Raw genomic sequence first — 22799 nt, forward strand, 5'->3', positions numbered from 1 at the left:
GAGAGACAATGTAGAAGACTGGGACCCATTATGGCCCTAAACAATCCTTATTGCGGCCTAAAATTTCGTTACATTGCAAATTTCGGTTTGTAGATGTTCCTATGTTTTAGCTGTCCAAATAAAATAACAGCAGATTCATGGAGTACTGCTAGTAGATGTGTGAAATAAGCAAAAAGACTAGCAATAATAGTGCTAACAAGGGCAACGGATGTTCTTTTGTATATCGGGGGCATAATGAGTGATAGAAAACGGACAAGGGCGCATCATTTTTCTCCGTGTGCACAAAGCAAGGAGCAAGTGTAACGCCTAATACTCCAAGCTGCCGCCAGACGTTGCCACTGATATCATCATCATCATACAGCATTCGCAAATGGGAACTACAGTCTGTAGATCAGGTAATCCAGGGACTTTAACTGGGACGTCATTGTTTATTTCCATCGCCCACGTGTACACGGCTACCTTGGGTACGGCAGTCTTTTGCTCACGTACGCATACCGTATTTACTCGCATAATGAATCGCCTCTCACTTTTAGTGCTGAGAACCCCCCCCCCCCCCCAAAATAAGAAAAAGTTAATTGTTTGCCCGTCCCTCTGTTTCGCACCATCGCAGTCCACAGCGCATTTCGTGGCATGTCAAAATGCTATGCTGAAAGAACATCATGGTGTGTCTCTTGGCGTTAGCTCTAGTTGTGATGGGGAGTGAGGTGAACTTGGTAGAGTGCCAGCGACCTTGATATAAATGCCGCCGGTGGCTTGCTCGACTCATTCGGTTGTGCAAGTAGATGCAGTTGGCTCTAGGGCATTTGGTGGGACATTGTAAAATTAAAACCGTGGAACTGCCTCTGGCCTATCATTTCCGCAGTTTTAATTTTACGGTTGCGCAAGCCTGGTTTTCAGTATGTTCACTTATCATGCAGCGACTGGGGTGGGTGCCATCCACTGCCACAAAATTGCTGGAACTTGTGATTAGCAGCAAAAGCCTTTTGAAGCGAACAATGCTAAATGGCAACGTCATGATCGCTGAACACCTCTTGCAAAAAGAAAACAAAATCTTGTAGATTGTGTCCTCCCGTGACGTCAATTTTTTTTTTTTTAAGAAAAGTGGGTCGATTACACGAGTAAATACGGCATTTTTGTTGAGCGCTTTGCCGTTCTGGCTGGCATGACGTGTTCTGAAACTTTCGCACTGCAGGCTTTACACGCAGTGCCCCTATCATTATGATTTTGTTTCACTCTCAGATTCCAAGCTGCCAGCAAAATTGACCTATAATAGGGCAAATACAAAATACGGTCTGTCTCGGCTAAAGTTTGTTCTCATCCGATTGTCAAGGATGCTGCTGGTACATGCATGTGATGCATGAGGACTTCGTCAAATCGAAAGTGCGTCATAAAATTACTTCGTTAAATTGCGAAACGAATAGTACATGATTTTCAATAGGGCAGAGAGTGGGAGATAAAAGAATGCATTGCATCGCGAATTTCATTGCATTGAGGCTCGATTGTTTATTTTAATTGAGAATACTGTAGACCATACATATACATGGTCTAAGCAGGAGAAGCATTCAAGAAAAATATATATATACATAAATCAGGCATATGGCTTTACAAACAAATCGTGTACAAGTAAAACATTCGTAACGAGCAAAGCGCAATGAACACAAATAATTCACGCTCCAACTTATAGCTCGCAGCATAACTGTTTTCGCTCTATTAAGTTGCATTCCCCATCATATACGCCACTTGCGAATAGCCTGTAATGGTTGCTTACAATACTGTATGATCATTAGGTGCTGTTATGTTTTTAAGAACCACACAGTCATCCGCGAACAATCTGATAGAAACGTCCTCATGAATGACATCAGGCCAATCATTGATCTATTCATATAGATCAAAAACAATAGCGGCCCCAAGACACTGGCTTGGGGCACACCAGAAGTCTCAGACGGCATTTTTGATGGAGTAATTCATAATTTCAACAAACTGCTGCCCATCTCTCAGGTAGGCTGAAATCCACTGCAAGGTACAGGAGGGAAGGCCAGCACAATCCAGTTTATACAATAACTTTCCATGTAGCACTTTAAGAAGTCTAGAAACAGTTGCACATCTAGCTGGCCATTGTTGTCGACAACTTGTGTGAATTCATGAACAGTAAAAGCAAGTTGGGTAATAGTGGACATGTGCTCCCTGAAACCATGCTGATACTGGGATAGCAGGTTGCGGCTTTCTAAGAATTTCCAAAATGAAGGTGGAAACGGGACGCACAGGTGCTTTCTTCCAGTCGTGTGGTATTTCACCTGTGGCAAGTGATAAGTTGAAAATATCAATCAAGAACGGAGATAATTGTTCCGCGCACCATCACAAAAAAAGAATTTGGTATACCAGAATTGGGCATACCTCCTACGTAAAGGGAAGACACGTTACTGTTGGGCCACCAGTATTACTTAGCAGTACTAATGTTGCAGCAAAGATGTTTGGGCAGACTCCATGTCTTGGTTTCATTTTCACCAATTGAAAAGGAGGAAGAAGCAGCCCCTTTAGTAAAGTTTAACCTTTTATACGACATAAGTTGTACAAATGTATGACATTCACAGAAAGAGTAAAATTGCCCTCACAATTGCTCTAAAAACTGACTGACATCACTTTCAACCATTTGTAAAAGAAAGAGTTAAGCATTGGTACCATTAACGTCATAAAAAGACTTGAAATGTGGTATGTACGAAGTGTGACACAAAAACAACGATACAGTTCCAATAAATTATTGCACTTACAGAATCAGTTCTTTGTGACATTGTGTATCACCTTCAAGGTAGTCTCCTTCAGCATTCACACACTTCTGCATTCGATGCTGCCACTGCTGGTAACAGTTCTGGAACGAAGATTTTGGAAGGCCCTTCAGGAGATTCTCCGTTTTTGTCTGAACCGCTTTACATGGAGGTAAAATGGGCTCCCTTTAAGCAAGATTTAACTTTAGGAAATAAAAGTCGCATGGAGCCAAATCAGGTGAATAAAGAGGATACTCCATCACAGAAATGTTTTTGCTGGTCATCAGAAACTGCTTGACGGATAGGGCTGTGTGAGTGGGTGCATTGTCCTGTGGTGCAACCGCCATCAATCACTCCACAACTGTGACCTTTTTTTTTTCTGAATATTTTTCACAAAGTCTTTTTAGTACTTCAATGTAGTAGTGTTGATTAACATTTTGACCACTGGGAACCCACTCAATCATTACAATTTCACTGCTTTGAAGCTACACACTTAGTCTCGTTTCTTTTGTGTCGCACCTCGTATGCTTCTGCACTCCGGTCACTGCAGTGACTAAGACAATTTACATTATAGTTGAAAATGGTTTCAAAAAGTATAGTAAGGCAGTTGACTGATGGAAAGTACAAAAAGCTGAACAATTGCATTTACTTTTTCTCTCCAAAACAGCCCATGTCAAACTGTGCACCTGCACTTGTAAAAATGCTCAGTGGTTTGTCTAGTAGTTCCGTAGTGCCCAACATGCAAAAGTATGGTACGCTGGTGCACCATTCTCCTTTTGCCAGCACTTGAAGCAAACATGAAGGCAGAAATGCTTCATGGAGTGAAAGAAGAAGAGGCGTAGTAGTGGATGGCTCCGGATTAATTCAACCTCCTGGGCCATTGGTTTTTTTTGCAATTTTTTTTTCTTTGGCACAGTGGGAAGCTTTCTGCTTAAAATAGTCAATTCCTCGACTTTTTTTTTTAGGAACACTGTAGAAAAATTTTACCAATACTTTTCCAATCAGTGCACGCACTTCTGTTTATGTAGTCTGGTGTTTGAAACCAGGATCGGTGAGAACAGCGGCAATTATGCATTGGCAAAAGTGTAGTGTTTTATTAAAAGGGTGCACTGGAGAGCACATAAAATATATGAAAGCATGACGAGCACACATCGCTACACCAATAAGGCAGAGTTTTGCTACAAGACAGCACTTCATTTTGTTTTATGCAGTTTTCAATTTCAAGTTAAAATTATAAATCCTCATTTCTTGGATATTGGAGTGTATTCAATATATACAATATGAGACATATTTTTTCATTTCCTCTATAACCTCGTAACATGTTTTTTCAGGTGGAGGGACATTTGAAAGTTAGCATTAACACAATCGTTAGTGTTTTATGTCCTGTTTGACTTTTAAACTGAGTAATAATAGTGCCCTAGGTTTATTGTACGGTGCAGATGATTGATTTTGATTCCAGGCACGCAAGAGGTCGTGACGAATGGGAAAGTGCAGCATTACAAAATGCAAACACCAAGTGCAATGGTCTGCTTCCACTTTGGGGTCCGCAAGTGGCAGAATCACAATTTGCAAGTTGCCTTGCCAGGTGAGATGCCTTTTTTAGAAGTACATTGTTTAAAAGTGGTGCTTTGGTTGATTTCTTCTGCAGTCGTACTTATTAAAATGGGTTGTTTAAAACAGTATTGGGCAATATTCATCCCCACTCCTGAGTCCTTTACTTCCTTTTCTTTAATAAAGTGCAGTACAGTTGACCTTCATTATATAATAACAAACACTTATATAGTGAATTATCGGATAAAATGAAGTAGAAGCAAAGAGTGGTTGGTCCATGCTTTGTTTCTACGGGAGTTCTGTCTGTATAATGAAACAAAAATTTTTAAATTTGAAGCTTGATCAATTAAAACAAAGCCGTTTCTCGCATTCACATGGCTAAAAATGCATAAAGGGCTGTAAAAATCTTCAAGGAACACAATATTTTTATCTGTATCGCTTACTGCAGAACTGTGTTCAAATCGCTCCCGAGTTTGCTTGCCACGCCATCTAGTGGAAGCAATGAAAACTAGCCTCAACAGCTGACACATATAATTGGCACATGATCGAACCATTTCTTCATCATAGCGCGTGCCCATGTCATTGCTTCTACTAACCTGTGCATGCTGCACTCTGGGTTCACTGAATTCGTCAGAAGCATAAAGCAGCCTTGCTTGAGATGAAAATTGAAGCATTTAGGACGGTCAAGAGTGGGCACAGAGAAAGGACATTGCTGCATACTTTGATGTCACATTTAGTGCTGTGTTGATGATCTTGAAATGTGAAGCAAAAAATTAAATACATCAACACCAAAAGTGCCCTGACGAACTATTTGAAGCGAGCCTTGTCACTGCTGATGACAACTTCATTGTGGTGTCATGGTGCCGACATTGACTGACAAAGAAATCGTCGATCAGCTGACTCCTGCAGATGCAAGTAGTACTGATGACAACGAATCAGAAAGAGAACAAGCTCTAAGCAGCGTGGTGCTTTTGCCACAGACATGGCCAAGATAGTGCCATTTTTAAATAAATCTTTTATGTGGGTGAGAAGGGCAGCATCCTTACTTATGCATTCAGTTTTTGCTGTCCAACGCAGAAGAAAGGCGAGATGTCGTGACTGTACCAAGCGTTTAATGTTGATATTGGAGCACCATTTGCTTGAGTTTATTAGCAGACTTGTTTGCAGGATTTTTCGGGCATACTTGAAGACAAATATTGTTCTGAACGAACGAGTATTTGTGCCTAATATGAATTTATAATACTGGGGTTTGACTGTAGTAACAAAAATACTTGCCAACTCTCTCAGTACTCACGCAATACCTGCATGTCACATAGATTGTACATAGATGACATGTGGCTTACATGTGATTTGTAATGCTCACTTGAGCGTATTCACTCACCAGGCAGTCGATGTCCTTAGCTATGCCAACATAATAAAGTTAGACCAAGCAGGTGGCTACTATTACAACATATCTAACCTAGAAATGTCAGTAGTTACTCCAAGGTGTTGAAAAGATAGCCTTATTGAAAAAGCATTTCTCCTGACAGTTATGAAGGTAAACTAGTTGGCACAAAAAAGAGACTGACTGCATTCATGTCGGTCTTTTCTTTCTTCTGGCCCTCTTAGTTTTTGCAATGACTGCAATTCGTAATACCAACAAAGCCGGCAGCATGCTCTCCTGTTTTCCTGGAAAGTGCCCAGAAGAGTTAGAAGTGCAGTGATCTAGCAGCTCAAAACTCTGTGGAAACAGATGGGCAATGTATGAAATAGTCTTCAATTTCTTTTAATGTGCTTAGTGCAAAAAGTTATCTTGGGGGTTCAGTTTCGTTTGCAGTGGTAATGTACAGTAACAGATGGAGGCATGCGGATTATATTAGAGCCCCGATTTGTTACCTTTTTTCCTTAGCATCAAGGTCTTGGAACATTTGGTAGTTGGCTTACCTTTAATAGATCTTCATCATGCATAAGAAATAATGAGAGCAATGATATTTAGTACATGCTTAAGCCAAGGAGCAGCAGTGAGGCATAGGGATGGCTTCAATTTTTATACCACTTGTAGTTTTTCTTGGTGCATGTGCATTTCAGTATGTTGCCTTTTAACAGCAGAATGCTCAATCTGCTGAGCATGATGTGCTGCTTGGTGCATACTCCATCTCGGTAACTTCCTTGCAGTGTTCCTGAAGCTGTGAAACATGCAGAAACAGTGTTCTGTGAAAGCAGACTGTGCTGCCTGTAGCATCCTTGATTTCATCATCACAATCTGCGAAGAAAACGCAAAGAAACTGATGCACCTATGCTTAAAGAAAACAGTTTGGTCCAAATAGTGGATTTTCTTCCTTTTTAAATACAGCAAGAATGAAAAAAATTGCTTGATTATACTCCATTTACTTGCATTAGGAACTTTTTTTTAAAGCTAAATTGACACCAAGTTTGAGGGAGGGTTCGTAACAGCAAAGGAAAAAAAAAACATTTCTGCGAGAATCTTTTATTCTTCCATGGAGGAGGAGGAAACAGCTCTGGTCCCTCCTCAATATACAAAATAATCTTTTACATTCTTCCATCTATTAATAGTCAACTAAAGTTCACGCGGTCAGCTGCGGACATGACGCTAGCTTTTAGCATTGTTCACTTTTAAAGACATTTGCTGCAATCACTCGTTCTGATGATTTTATGGCAGTGGACGGCACCTGCCTCAGTCTCCACATAATAAGGCAAAAGTACCGAACCAGACTAGCCAAGCAAGCCACCGCCGGTGCTCTTGTCGAGGGCGCTGGCACTATGCTAACTTCACTAGAGCTAACGTCAAAGACAAACACGCTGTGATGTTATTGCTGCACAGCATCTTGGCGCACTGCAAGGGCGACGGCACCAAACGGAGGGATGCACTAATGACTAACACTTCCTTTTAGCTCTCAGCGGCAAAAGTGAGGGATGGGTTCACTGTGCGAGTAAATACTACAATGTCTGACAAATAAGCTCATAAATTATGCATCAGCTCTTTCGTAACCGCCTTATAGGAAATCGCATCGGCCTCATTTCAGTGTTTCCTCATTGTTTAAAACACGATTGTTTCACCTTCTTCCTGTCATGGTCTGCAAGTGATGCAGACAGCAAGCAGATATATATGGCTTCCACAACTCTGTAAGCCAAGTGTGAGATGGAGTATAGTTAGGTTTCATGAATGGTAATAATCCAGCCAAGTTTTTTTTACTAGTGGTCACTGGCTGACATGTCTCTGATGGGTGCCTTGTGTGTTGTGGGCAGGCACAACACTTACATCCAGGACTGCACGGGGCACCTGGACGTGGGCTATGTGTCAACCCTGCACGACCTGAAGCTTCTGATAAGCCGCTTTGCCTTTGAACGTTCCTTCAGTGAGGACAGTGGTGGTGGTGGGCCTCAAAGCAACATGCACCTAATCCCCTACCTTCTTCAAATGGTCCTCTATGTTATAAACACGTATGTAAACCACTTCATTTTGTTTATTCTGAATTCCTGAGTTGTCTTGTTTGAGATATACATTCAGACCTCTTTATTCCAAACTGGACAGTTGAAATTCGCAGTATAAAATATTGTCCAGAAAAGACTGATGCCAGTTGCCATCCTTTGTAATGCGAGATTCAGCCACAGGTATTTATGCTGCTAAGAGGAATTTCCTGTACCATCACGTGACGCAATTTAAGCGTAGAGATGCAAACAGCGCAAATGCTAGTTCACTGCTGTATGCAGGCGATGTCACAAATCATAGTGCATCAAGTGGTGCCACTCCCCTTTGCCCCAAAGGTGTCATCTCCAAAGGGATAACACCTTCGGCGATGATTGCAGAGAGTGCAGCAAGGGACATTTCCAAAATTTTAGCTTTAAACTATGGTGAAGTAGTCATTCTCGTATGGCACCGTTGGCGAGCAGCAGCGGCAGGCCAAATGCCAGCTAAGGTGGCTTTCCTGCATTGCAGCATTATCGAATGAAGCAGCTATTTCCGATTAATTTGAGCATTTCATAGCTGAACTGTCAGGACTGTGTTATTGTTAAAGACCTTGCAACATGCACTGGCTGTCAGATTGCTGAACTGAATGACTACTGGGGCCACCCATTATCAGAGGCACATGTTAAAAGTGTAGAGCCCAGAGGGTCTGCTTCTGAACCATTTCGTGCAGCTTGTAATGCATTGCCAGATGTTCCGAATCTCTTGATGGTAAGACGATTTTATTGCGAAAATAATACTACTCTAGGTTTTGATCCTTCAGCGTGGCGCGGGTGCACCCACGCGACGCTGTGTCGTCACACCCCACTTGACACTAGGGTGAGAGCTGGGCTACCAACTCAAGCGGTTGGCGTAGCACGGTCGCAACTACGGCGCAGCGCGTGACGTCACACCCCATGTCACACAAAAGCGGTCGGCTTGGCGCGCAAGAGGCGCAGATGATGCTTACATGATACGTGACGTCAAGCACGTTCATACGGCTTTGTTAAAGCGGGGCTTTATATGTGGGCTGGCAGGAGCTGCCAACTTGGGTCTCCCGTTTCACGTGGGACGGTTATGTCAGAATCAGCCTGCTAGGGCCCTGGCATTCACATTACCCCTATAGGCCACTAAGGCACGTTCATACTGGTTGATTAAAGCGGGGCTTTATATGTGGGCTGAGGAAGAAGAAAAAGAGAAGAACGCTCAGTCACCCACAGCTAATGCTTTCGCTCAATATTTGGTTCAGCAGCGTTGAACCCTTTAACTTTTTTGCCCTACCCTCTCCAATGGGAAGGACCTTCACTAATGCTAAAGCACTAAATTAGCACCACTATATGGCTCAGAAGCAGACTGCCTGGGCTGTACACTTTTGACATGCGCTACTTTCATGGTTGCAATTTCACGTGCTGTTATGTCAGTACTCAAGGTGGTCTAAGACTTCAGACCTGCATCATGGTGGTGACTGTTCAAATCCAGCTGCAGTTTCTTTCTGTGTGCATTTTAACGTCCTTATTGGAAATATAGTATGGGCTTCACACCTACTTGCCTTCAGAGCCAGCTCTGGCAGGATTTTTAAGTGTATTTGGCTGGCCACTAATAATGAAAGTTTAATGATTTCCTATTTAATATCAGCATCTTTTTTCACCACTCCAGACTTTTGTTAAGAATGTCCGGTGCACTTTACATTTGTCATGGCTGATGCTTTCTGGTGAGCTGCTTCAAAAGTCTAAAGCACTAGCTCTAAGATTTTTTAGGCTAGCATTCTCTTGTGTGATGTCAACATCACATGACTGGGCTTATGCATGTTGCATTGATTCATGACGAGAGAGGAGCGTAGTCATTCAGAACTACATGTAGAGCTCACATTATTGATGCACCTGCCTCTATTTCTTTCTTAGCACAAGGTGTGTAGCAAGGGAGGAGAAGAACCTCTCGAACTTCCTGGAGATGTCACCAGAGCGTCAGATTGAAAACTGTTATGAGGTGAGCCAGCCATATTATTTTGTGATCACAAAATCTGCTGTTGTAGCTGATGCTTAAGATATTTAGAAACAGCAGTCTTTTTCTTTGAATGGTGTAGAACTGTTTGCTGCAAAGGGTATGTATTACATATACTAACTATTGCGTCAAAACCTGTCAAGCTTAGTTGGTCTGCTTTCTAGCTTTGAAAGCATTCAAGTACAATTCTTGTCTTCTGTTTCTTCTCTGGTGATGCATTGGATTCACATCATTTTGGCAAAATTAAGTATACTAGTTGGAACATGGTAATGCATTCATGGATTTTTAAGTCTGTAAGGGCATGGCATGAACAAATATGGAGTAGAAGTGGAAAGGGGGCATCTTAAAAGATGGAAAGCTGTCGGTGAAGGATGTCATGTTTTAGCTCAGTGAGCAGAACAAAATCTCAAGAATTGATCAAGAGTAGGTTAACCAGGGTGCGTGCTTTGAATGAAACTTTTCACACAAATGTTGATTGCAGTGTTTGAGAGGTTATGTAGGCTGGCATCTGGCATAGAGTAGACACTATACAGAATACAGTAGGCACTGAGGACAAATTGGAATTTGCCTCTACTGATTGATTGTTGCATTTTTATGCTGAAAGGGCAGAAAAAAAAAATGTCATCAGCGCTCACAGTGAAATGTGATCATGTCAGGTGTTTGTTTGCTGTGAAATGTCTTCTAAAATCAGTGCCAGGGGTGGAAGTGCGGTTTCGTTTGCTCCATTCTGCTCCAGAACGCATAATTGCTCCAAAACTGCACCATACCTGCTACCTTGGTGTTTTAGTACTATCAAATTTATCTCAACATGGGAACAATGGCAGCGCACCGGCGGCAGAGGTATAACGCATCTTGCACTGAGCGTAATAAAACAAAAGCTTCGAAAGCTAAGGGAGCGTAGAGCCTAATAATTATTTGTTCGTAAGTAAATTTGATACGGTCGAACCTGGTTATATCGAACCCGGTTATATCGAACCCGGATATATCGAATTTTGGTTATATCGAACTCACGGAATATCCCCTTGAAAATCCCTTGTAAAAGTATAGGAAAGCGCGTCATATATCGAACTCAATTTCACCGGTCGTTCGATATATCGAACTCCGCACCACGCACTGGAAAGTGTGCCTTCCCCAAAGATGATCGCATCACCCTTGGCCGTTTGCCACATGACGTTTTCAAGCCACGCGCGGAAGGAATGAGAGGGGACAGTTCTGGACAGCGCTGCGCCCATTCCCCAAAGGCGCGCGCATCTGCAGTTATCGTTTCCCGCGCGCCAACACATGACATTTGCAAGCCATGTGCTTGGGTGTGCCCATTCTTTTGCCGAGCTATCTCTCTCCTTCAGCACGCGCTACGCATGCGCCAAGCCAGCTCAGCCCGTTTTCAGACAGAGGTCGGACGCTTTCTCCAGCGTATGTTGCGAACCCTCTGCGCGCGGCAGCTGACGTGGCTATGGCGCTTGCGGACATTAAGAAGCGGCAGCTCTCTTTATTTTTTTTTTTTGTTTGTTTTTTTTTTATTTTTTTTTCGAGAGTCATCCTTTCTTATCGTTGTGCTGTACGCGCGACGTAGCGTAAGATATGGCGGCTGCAGACGTTAAGAAGCGGCAGGCTCTCTTTTTTTTTTTTTTTTTTGTGGGAGCCGTTTATCTTTGCATGTATGAATCAACGGAAACATGCGGTCTGCTGCTGACGCCCGCCCCAAGCGCGGCGTGATAAATCGAACCAGACTTGTGCAATCAAGCCATCACGGGTACTCTGCCAAGTTCACCGGAGGAGCTATAAAAAGATAAACGCGCCCTGACGTTATCGCTGCGCAGCATCTTGGCACGCTGCCAAGAAATGAGCTGTGAATGTGACGACCGAAGCGGAGTGACGCGCGCCATCCACATGCAAGCGAAAATGCTCGCGATTTCTGCCGCAGCGACACAGAAACCTTGTATTGAGCTGTCGCGGTGGCTCGAGTGGCAAGAGGGACACAGCTCCAACAAGTTTGAAATTTTTCGCTCTGTCGCTGCCGCTCGTCGCTGAGATCGCTCAATCGCTTAGATGCGAGCGAGCTGGTCTTAACGCATTTTTTCAAATTCTCGGGTGCAAAAGTGAAGAGTAGGTTCATTATGTGAGTGGGTTGGTTACGCGACACATGCGGTATCGTTTTTTGGCATCGTAAGTGCCGTCACAAGCAGATTTTTGTATATAGAATTATCGATATATCGAACTATTTCGCGATCCCCTTCGAGTTCGATATATCCGGGTTCGACTGTATAACCCACAAGCAATTCAATGTAATTGTGAAAAAATGCACAGTGCATCTGACATAACACATCCTTGGAGCCTTTTGGATCACCAGTGGAGAAAGAAGCAACAGCCGCTAGTGAATCAAGTAGCGCATACCACAAATTGCTAAGAAACTTGTTCGGCTGCAAAAGCTACACAGGTTCTAATGCTTTGCTGTATAAAACAAGCAGGTACTCCACCGCGCCTGTTTATCAATGACAAGCTTATCAGGCCTACATCAGACAAAAGCATACTTGAAGCGTTATGGGGTATTGTGCTGAAAGTACCAATCACTAGAAACCTTCTCAAGGGTGTTTGAAAGCCATACAGAGCGTATCGCTTAGATGTTAAAAGGTGCTCAAGCAAAAACATGACGAGAGGCAGTGAAGTAAAGAAGCTGAAAGGATGAAAGCCTGCCCTTCAGTGCCCTTTATCCTCTCTGAAGACACTACTGACCTGTGCTTGGGAATTTATCAGGGCAGGCATAGGTTAGAAAAGATATGCACAAGATCGCGAAAATGTTGTGCCCATTGATGTGAACTCCAGTTTAGTGGCGCTGATTAAGTGGATCAAAGTGGTAAATTCCACGTTTGAATCTATCAAGTCAAAATAGGCAAAAGCATTAGGTCAAACTTGGTGTTCGGTTATGAAATGCATAGGCAAGTGTTTTGTTTGCTGGAAGTCTGTTCAGAATTGTTGCTTAGGTCAACCTGTGTTGTTCTAAACACCTTTACATGTTTGGGCCCGTTTGTCTTGTCAGTGATGGTTGCGTAGTTGGAAAAGTATTAGAATCAGATGGGGGATTTTTATTTTGTATGTCAGGAATAGAAAACTGAAATTATCAAATGCATTTGACTCTAAAATTGTGCTCCAAAACGCAATTAGAATGCTCCATAACTCTGCTTCTACTGCTCCAAAGTTGCTCCTAAATGCTAGAGTCTGTTTCCACCCCTAAATCAGTTCCAAAAGCCATCTTGGAATCCTTCTTCTCATTGGTGTCACAAGTCAATGACATGAGAGTAAATGGTAACAAAAAAAAAAAAAAATCTATTTGGAATTTTAATTTTTCGATCATCAAGTGTGCATTTTGCTGCCAAGAAATCAATTGGAAGTAATAAAGATGAAAAAAAAAAAAAAGTTTCTCTGGGTTGTTTTTTTTTTTTTTTTTTTTTTTCGTTTCAGCAAAAGCCACCCAGTCTGCTTCTCTTTGGTTCTTTTTTTGTTTGCTTGTTTGTTTTTGTGCCTAGTTTGAAGCTTTAGCTTTCAGGTGAGTGATGACACTTATATTTGAATGGCGCAGGTTGAAGGTCCCTGCTACTGGGCTACCATGGCACTGGCAGTGTGGTCCCCCAGTCGCTGGCAGTGTGGCCGTGTCATGCTGGTGCGGCGCATGCTGATACTGGCACATGCACGTCATCTGAGCCCCCAAGGCTGCTCAACACTGGCCGACACAGTGCCCCGAGAGTTTGCAGTCTACAGGCCCTACCTCTGCTACCTTGCCATGGTGGATGGCCTCTACAACACCGTGTTCAAGGCAGGCTCCATTATTCTCTTTGCTCCCTCTAGGACAAACTTGAAGGAACCATGCGTCTTACCAGCAGTTCTAATCAGCGTCTAAGAATTAAAGCGCAGCAACGACACACAGGTAGAGGAGAGACTACGCAAGCGCATGAAGTTTTAAAAGCTATCTATGCACTGATATGCCCCGCAAAGTGTTTTACTGCAATTCTAATCAGAAGTTCTCTTGTTAGCATGCATGGAGCATATCTGTTACACAAGAAAATAATATTGCATCAAACTAACCTACGTCATCCCACTTGAAAATAGTACATCGGTTTCTTTTTTTTCCTGCCGCAGTAATTTCTGTTTGTGCAGCTGATCGAGGCTCACAAACAATTGTACTGCAGTGCACGCAGCATAAAATAACTACTCACTACCTTATCAGAATGTTGGTTCACTTGAGAATAAACAGTGATGATAATTCGTGAAGATTTAGCCAAGGTTTAAATGCGCGCATTAAAGCGACAACGGGACAGAGTTATTTTATGCACACACTGTATCGATACCTGCCATCAACACAAAAGTTCAAGTGGAACAGAAGACTCAGCAGAAAGCATGCTGGCGTTCATTGAAGATGAGAAAGGGCCTACAATAAGTGAAAGGTAATCGGTACAAACAGTGCTGCGGCTCAAATCTGACTCTGAAAATTCTTATCAAGATATTCGAGACAGTATCACCTTGTCAAGACAGCACGCCAAGCAAAAATGGCAATCCGAAGCTGCGGCCATGGTATTGCCAGACCACCAAGCAGTTTCACATATCGTTTATTGCACAGAAAATTTCTACTGAAAAATCCCATACAGTCGAACCCGGATATATCGAATTTTAGTTATATCGAGCTCGCAGAATATCCCCTTGAAAATTCCATGTAAAAGTATCAGAAAGCCGCGTCATATATCGAAATCAATTTCATCGGTCGTTCGATATATCGAGCTCCGCACCACGCACTGGAAAGTGTGCCTTTCCCAAAGACGATCGCATCACCCTCGGCCGTTTGCAGCGTGACGTTTTCAAGCCACGCGCGGAAGTAATGAGAGGGGACAGTTCGGCTAGGGCAGCGCCGCGCCCATTCCCTACGACAGAGGAGAGAGAGGAAAAATGCGACAGAGCGAAGCGCAAGGGTGTGCCCATTCTTTTGCTGAGCTGTCTCCCTCCTTCCTCTTTCCCGGCCTTCGTTCGCAGTAGCACGCGCTACGCATGCGCCAAGCCAACTCAGCTCGTTTTCAGACAGAACGTCGGACGCTTTCTCCAGCGTGTGTTGCGAACCCTCAGCGCGCGGCGGCTGACGTGGCTATGGCGCCTGCGGAAGTTAAGAAGCGGCAGATCTATTTTCTTTTTTTTGCGAGAGTCATCTATTTTTATCGATGTGCTGTACGCGCGGTGTAGCATAAGATATGGCGTTACGAAGCGGCATTTTTTTTTGTGTTGTTCGTTTGGTGTTGTTTTTTTTTTCTTCTTTTTTTGCGGTCAGCTGCGATCATGACACCGGCTTTTAGCATTTTTCGCTTCAAACAGCATTTGCAGCTACTGTATCACACTTTCTAATGATTTTATGGCAGTAGACTATGCCCACCCAAAGCGTGGCGTGATAAATCGAACCAGGCTTGTGCAATCAAGCCATCAGGGGCAGTCTGCCAAGTTCGCTCCCTGCCACTCCAGGAGCTATCAAAAGATAAACGCGCGACATTCGTTATCACTGCGCAGCATCTTGGCACGCTGCCAATGAGCTGTGGGTGAGACGACCCACTGACGCGCGCCGTTGACATGCAAGCAAAAACGCTCGCGATTTCTGCTGCGGCGACACAGAAACCTTGTTTTGAGCTGCCGCGGTGGCTCGAGCGGCGAGAGGGACGCAGTTCTAACAAGTTGGAAAAGTTTTGCTCTGTCGCTGCCGCTCATCCGCTGAGATCGCTTAATCGCTTGCATGTGAGCAAGCTGGCCGTAACACTTTTTTTTTTTCCAAATTCTCTGTTGCTAAAGTGCAGGGTGGGTTCATTATGCGAGTGAGTTGATTACGCAAGAAACACGGTATCGTTTTTTTCACATCGTAAGTGCCGTCCCAAGCCGACTTCTGTATACTGATTTATCGATATATCGAACTATTCTGCAGTCCCCTTCGAGTTCGATATATGCGTGAAACCAGGTGGAGCTGTCATATTGCTGCTAAATACAGTAAGCCATTAATTCGGCCTTCAAGGGACGAGGTAAAATGTCCGAAAGCTTGGAATTATCAAATAGGCCTGAAAAAAAAACTGTCGAAAACCATTCGCATTGCTGTAGATTTACCTTATGAATACCTGCACGATCGTTGTCTGCATTTGGCATGAAGCCCAAGTGAGAACGAAGTTATTTCTCGGGTTTTGTTAAGAGCTTCGCTTTGCGTGTTATGTCGGAAAGGACCTCTTCTTAAAGGGAAAGTCCTTTTTCCCGGCCTCGGCGGCAGCTTTTCAATGGAGGTGAAAAGCAAGGCGCCCGTGTGCTGTACGATGTCAGTGCACGTTAAAGAACCCCAGGTGGTCGAAATTTCCAGAGTCCTCCACTACGGCGTCTCTCATAGCCTAAGTTGCTTTGGGATGTTAAACCCCACAAACCAACCAACCATTCCCAGAATGGCCCCTTCATGCATTGAGGACGCTTTACTGCACAGTCTATGCCATGAGGCATTGCGGTAAAGCGCACAGTACATTGAAACTGCAATAAAGTTTTGGTGTACTTGGAAAGTTCAAAGATTCGAAAAAATTTCCAAATATGAATTTTTCAAATATGAACACGAACCAAATAATGAACATACTCAATTTGTATTCGAAATTGAGAATAATCACACACCCCTGATAACTTTTGAACGCTTAGCAGATTCACAAACCATATTTTTATTATTCAGATCTACAAATAATTAGAATAGTGAAAGTGTGATGAAAAATTGAATACCAAACTGTTTGAAATTTTGAATAGTCTCATGCCCTAGAAAACAGGATACAATGCGATCAGCAAGCAGTTGGTTAGAGAGGTTACCATGTTGTTCTGAGAACCTCATTGTCACCTCCTGCTTCTTTATAAACCTGAACCTAGCATAAGCACTAAAACTGTATAAACAGGACAGCATTCAGTGTGTCCTGGATTGCATAGCTGAGGGATGCACCGGTGTCCGAAAGGGAAAGGCCAGCCTGTGAACATGGTCGCAAGGGTGGGAAATCGAGCAACATGCGACCATTACGTGACTGCTGCTTTTCGACCAAATGGTTGCGTAAATTCATACGTGAACAGCAAGGGTTGCCAGAGTGATCTCATTTTTCTCGACTTCATAGCCGTCCTGCTTTGCCAAACTGCCAAACCAGTGAGCGTTCTTTTTAGCAATGTCCTGTTCCAGTAACAGACTGACATCAATTTTACGCATGGTTTCAATATTCCCTTGACGTATTTTGGCATGGTAATTATTCTGGACTGACATCTCTTAAATACCTGCACTGCTGCCAAGTGCATAGGTTTAAACATGGAGAGCGACTGTAGGAAAAAAAGATGTGCAGCAAACGCCATCTCCAACTCATTAACTTCGACTGTGCTGCAGTTCCATCCATGAATGTGGTGAACCTCATTTCAGAATTCTAACGGATAAGCTGGTGTCCTTTGTGGGGGAGGAATCGGCTGCATTGTTTGCATACTAGTAATCTGGCACACACGGCGTTTTTTTTCCTTCACGCACTCTTTATATGTTGGAAATGTTTACTTTGGGATTGATATTTACATTTAGATAATTGCAGATTTTCAGTTATTACAGAACCTTAGTTACACTTGAATTTAGCATAATGTATTTTATTTAGTTTCTGTTTATCGTGTTGAAAGGAAACACTGCCAAATGCACTCCTGTACACTTTATGGTACAGTGTGCCTTACTCTTGTTTCTTTGTTTCCTCTTGCAGAAGGTGGCAAAGCCTGATGATGACTGGCCTGGGCATTTGGCACATTATATCCGCTACAATGATCAACTGCATCTAGAACTTGGGGACAAGTTACTACGGAACTTTGAAGAACAAGTGCTGACATGCCAGTCATTCATGGAATATTGTGATGTCATGGGTAAGCTCATAAAACATTCCTCAGCTCAGTTTGCTTCACTTAATTCATATATTATTGGGCCATCTCGCAGCACCAGTTTCATCGCTGATTGCATATAATGTGATGTGGCGATGCCGTGGCTCCGACGGACCTCTTATCTACCTTTCTTTGCATTTTAGACCAGTTATGGCTTGCAAATCTAACTGTTCTACATCTCACTTCATGATCATGATGACTGAACAATGCTTAACTATGCGACTGTCTCTAAATGGCATCAGGCCGCAAGTGGTCACATAGCCACCTGTATGCTAAAAAGCAGTAGAGGAGGCTATGGCAGTCAATGCCAGCAGTCAATCAGAAATTTCCATTTTAATCTCATGCTTTCAGTGTCCAGTAGTAGTGCATTTCATGCTGCTCCTTCGTTTTCTGTTTCAAGGGCTTGCTCGTGATCATAAACTGAAATCTTTCGAACCAGACAAGAACTGCATTCACAGAGGGCATATTTCTCAAACTGTGGAAATAAAAGCTTGGTGTGATTAGACCTCAATTTAAAAGGCCAAGTGCGCAGATTCGCAACTTTTGAACACTGTCTATACCATACAAATTAAGGTGTATTTTTCTATGATAGCTTTGGAAATACCTCAGAATTGCAAAAATGAAAAGATAGAAAATGCGATTTTTTTTTAATCCATTTTTGGTCGCAAAAAAACTCTTGCCCACTTAATGCGCCACATCAAGTATATTCGAGAATCTGCGCCAGACATGTGGCTTGGGGCCCCTTTTGAAGCTGGCATAGCTTGTTTTGCACATAACAGTGCTGAAGCTGAAAATGAGTTGATGGAGCTTTAGGAAAACACAGCGGTGAAGGCAAAGTTTGCCACTGTAAGCCTTGAGGCATTCTTGTTGGGGACTGCAGAACTGTTTCCCTTTCCTCATTCATGAAACTACTATATAGCTTTTGTCACAGTTTGCTACGACATATGCATGCAAGCATGCTTTTTCCACTTAAACACTTGAAAAGCAAATATAAAAACAGGATAAATGTGGTTGCAGATATTAAATTCACTTTCAGCGTGACCACACCACATATTGACAAGCAAGCTTTTCAGACTGAAGTTTAAGAGTGCGTTGTTAAGCTGGTCGGCCGAGCATGAGGCATGTAAGAGGAACTGCTCACAAAATGACAGGGACGAGAAGGGAGCACAAACTTCACCCTTTTTTATAAAGAATGGCTCGGCCAGTTCACCTGCCACCTGGTTATGGCTTCTCTTCAAAACTTCTGTTTCTGCCAGCAAAGGTCGGCAGTGCTTATCACGTGTAGTATTCAATCTAGTTCTTGTTTTCAACGAGAGCTGGTTTCTTTTAGGCGGCCATTCAAATGTTAGTCCGTCCGATGTATACCCTCTCATAGGTGAGGGGAACTTTGGTCACAATTCAGACACCTGACGAATGGAGTGACATGACTCTTCACGCAGTCCGCCATACTACCCATGAGTTTACCCATAAGGGTAGAACTGCGAAGTTTCATGGAGCTGCGCACATTGGTACTCAAGTTAGAGAAGTATATCAGAATGGTTCACATGGGTTCCTTGTTCCATTCCTGGTGAACTTGCAAAATGTGTTGGCACTATGAAATTCATTATGAAGGTTCCTGAATAGGTACCACAGGGCAAGACAGAGCCCTTTTCTTTAATTTCCCTGCCGAAAAATTTTAGCAGTGCATTGAGGTTAGTGCCTCTAATTGGACTTGCATTAGCCTAATTTTGATTGTTTATTATAAATTCCAGACTCAATAATTTTGAAAAAATGAGCTTGTCTTGCCCTCGGAAATTTATTCAGGCACACAATAAAAAAAACCAGGTGGGAATCCGATTAGCGGTTCCAGAAATACTGTGGGAATAAGCAACCATACCATGAAAAAAATTCATTCTGAGAAAATGGCCCTTGAAGTTTAAAACAGCATTTTCAAGTCTAAAGTTGGTTTTTCACTGCAGCACGTTGTGCCTCCACCTCCCCGATTCCCTCGGAAAGTGCATTTTCATGCGAACAGCGAACGACGCTGACGACGCGTTATCGCTTGCGATGACAGACGCGATACGGGAGGCCGACCGAGATCACCGAGGTTGATATGGTCGGTACAGCAGGCACGCTTCAAACGCCGGCTCCTTACGTTGACGCGAAAGATATGCGGTTGGAAGTGGCAGCGCAGTCGGTCTAGTAGTGATGTAGCAGAAGCAGCACTAAGAGAAGCGTCTATGTGCCCGTTGGCAACGCTTTTCGCTAACTTCGCGATTCGGACGGCATTCACAGAACGACGACGTATGCAGTGTTTTGAACTTCTTAGCACGCAACATGGCCGACCGTGCTATAATCCAAAAAGTGCACATAACCGTTCAAAACTTGCCACCAGAATTCGTAACGAGCGATGATCCCGGCGATCTCAAAATGGTGAAACGTGAAGCGATTCAGCGAGTGCAGAAAGAACGCCAGCTCAGTAGGCAGCCGGAGCAGACGACGCGCCGGGGAGGGGCCACCACGTCAGCGCGCGCAGCAGCCAATAGCAGTTGCGCGATCCCCCGCGTTCTCACGGAGCGCGCGCTTTGTCCAATCACAGCCCGAATTCGAGACGCGGGAAGCTCAACAATCCCTGTGAGGCCCCCAATCACAAGCGAGCCATGCTTCTGCTACGGCGCGGACGCCGCAAACAAGACCAAGATGGCGGCGCTCGGTTCAGCGGCAGAGAAATGGCGTGCGCGCGAAGTTTGGGTACTTTTGCCGCTCGCTCGCGACTCTGGGGCTGCCGCGCCCAGTTGTATATTTAATTTAAAGCAGTTCCACGATGAATTAGTCGTTTATAATTATAGGAAAGGTAGTTTATAACATATACAGCCGAGATATGTACTTTTTGAAAAGCCGACTTTTTCGCGATTTTTCGACTTTCAAAGCCCGCGTCCCCCCTTAAAAGAACAACAGCTCTTGTTGAAAACAAGAACTGGGTCGAATTTACCTCTCCACTGCGGTGCATGCCCGTGTGTTACACATAAGCCACGTCTGCCTTCGCTGGCAGAAGCAAAAGTTTTGAGGAATGGCTGTGACCAGGTGGCATGTGAGTTGGCTGAGGTGTTCTGTATATTAAGATTGTATACGTGACCCATCAGTCAAACTGTATCAGGAGGAAGGCAGGTTTTTGGACTGCATATATAGCGTGAAACTACAAAAATGTGCTCTTTCTTTTTTTTTATTATTATTTTTTTCAAATAAAGATTAGTCGCGAGTCTGTGCTTGTTGATGCTTCTTGTCTCTTTGTGCGCAGTACCCCTTATATGCATCAACTTGAAGTGATGTGGCACTTTTGTTTGACCATATTTTACCAGGTAGTAATAAAAGGCACCTCTTTCGCACCTCATGTTCTGTTTAATGGTATTTAGTTTGGTGTTAATCAGTCCTTTCAGAACACAGTTTGAAGTCGTGCAATGTAGATTGAGAGCTAATTTGAAGGGCTTGGTGGTGTTATATTAGTTTGCCACAAAATGGGGATAGTATTTCACAAACCAGAAGTCTAATTGGAGTGCGAATGGGCAAGTTTCCCACACCAATAGTTAGCACAGTGCACTTAGAGGTAATTGGTATGAAGTGGCTTGTGGGTCACGCACTTCCTCCCTATGCTCCACATCATTTCAGGGGCTTATTGTGCAGCTCCTCAGTAGCCAAGTTCTTGAAGAAAAGTGTTCTTATTGGCCATGCATTTGCTTTTTTTTTCAGGTCTTCTGTGTGAAATTCCCAACCCAGATGCCTTCCTGCTAGAGTCACTTCAGCTAAGGGTCTGATCCAAGTTTTATTATTGAAGGACTATTTAAATAAAGATGCCTGCTTTAAATTCTTCGTACTTTGTGTTCAAGTGTCCTTTACTCTCTTGCTGCGATGCAGACTTGAACCAATGGCCTGGTAGGAAAGCATATTTGTGGAACCCAGCTCAAACCAACAATTAAGCTTCCTCATCCAGTGTCTGCATCTCTCAGCTTGGTATAGGGCATTCTAGTGGAAGCTTGAAATAGGGCATTCTAGTGGACGAAACATGTAACCACCCTGCAGCTAATGCATCAGTGGCTCAGCATGGATAATTACCTCTGTAGTACCCATTTCGCCTAGATACTGTTGAACAGATGTATATCGTACCCAAGAATTTCAAATTATTGCTGTATCAAAGATGCAGATCACCCTCTGAAGATCCTATGTTAATATACTGTGTGTGCATGTGTTAAAAGGTGCAAATGTGATCCTTAACGGTCCCAGTTCAAACAGTTAATTGGCCTATTCCGTGTAGCTGCTGGTCAAAGCAGCTACTGCTCCCAGCTGCTACTTTTCCTAGTAACTGCTCAGAATGAACTGCCCTGGTAACGTACATTTCTTTGGCTAAACCATTTATGTCGTTTGTTGTTTTTTAACCTTTCTGAAAGGTTGAAAAGTAAGATGAATTTTAAGTGCATTCCAAAAATTAAGGAAAACAAGTGCTACCTTTGCTAAAATGTGTCGCCCTGCAGCAAAATTCCATTCTCTAACGGTAGGGTCCTCTGAGCAATGTCACCTAGTGGTAAATAGAAATATCGCGAATAAGAACACAAAGCCCAACATTTTCGTCGTTTCTGTGGCGCAATGGATTAGTGCTGTATTTCAATGCTGCAACACAGTACAAATCTACTTTGTAGCTTCTTTTTTCTCTTCAGTTTACAGAAATCTAGTAACATATTCCCTAGGGGTGTGTTCCCCTTTAGGTTGCATTATGTGATTTTTTTTATTTAATATAAATATCCGTAAGACCTGCTGTGAACAAAGCCGTAGCTCGGAATGCGACTTTCTCTTCATTATAGTCATTTGTCTCGTTCTGTGGGTGTGTGTTACCTTTTCGTTTGCGTTCACAGACACTTCTGAGCCGCGTCCCTCATAGCCTGAGTCGCTTTGAGACGTTACTCACCATAAACTAAACCAAACCACACTTGTGAGCCACAATTGCCTTTGAAATCATGACGGGCAACCAGTGAGAATAGTAGTTGGGAATGGTACCATAGAGATTGGAATTACGCCACCCTGCAGACCCCGCAGATCTATATTCCTATTGAGATCACACAGCTTTACACTTGGCAAGAGTTTCA

At 43.3% G+C, this 22799-nt stretch overlaps 1 protein-coding gene across 4 annotated transcripts in view; it reads left to right on the forward strand.

Moving 5' to 3' along the window:
* Positions 1 to 21535, forward strand: part of poe (E3 ubiquitin-protein ligase-like protein poe) — a 298383-nt gene extending 276848 nt beyond the window's left edge. For all 4 annotated transcript variants that reach the window (XM_084589458.1, XM_084589460.1, XM_084589459.1 and 1 more), the window contains 6 exons: positions 4222 to 4347; positions 7560 to 7754; positions 9660 to 9744; positions 13337 to 13570; positions 17514 to 17670; positions 21412 to 21535. In XM_084589458.1, the coding sequence (XP_084445584.1) occupies positions 4222 to 4347; positions 7560 to 7754; positions 9660 to 9744; positions 13337 to 13570; positions 17514 to 17670; positions 21412 to 21476 (862 nt within the window). In that variant the 3' untranslated portion in view covers positions 21477 to 21535. The remainder of the gene's footprint in view (positions 1 to 4221; positions 4348 to 7559; positions 7755 to 9659; positions 9745 to 13336; positions 13571 to 17513; positions 17671 to 21411) is intronic.
* Positions 21536 to 22799: the final 1264 nt, after the last annotated feature.

This window comes from Amblyomma maculatum, chromosome 1 (assembly GCF_055883805.1).
Source record: "Amblyomma maculatum isolate TAMU_Amacu chromosome 1, ASM5588380v1, whole genome shotgun sequence".
NCBI lineage: Eukaryota > Metazoa > Arthropoda > Arachnida > Ixodida > Ixodidae > Amblyomma > Amblyomma maculatum.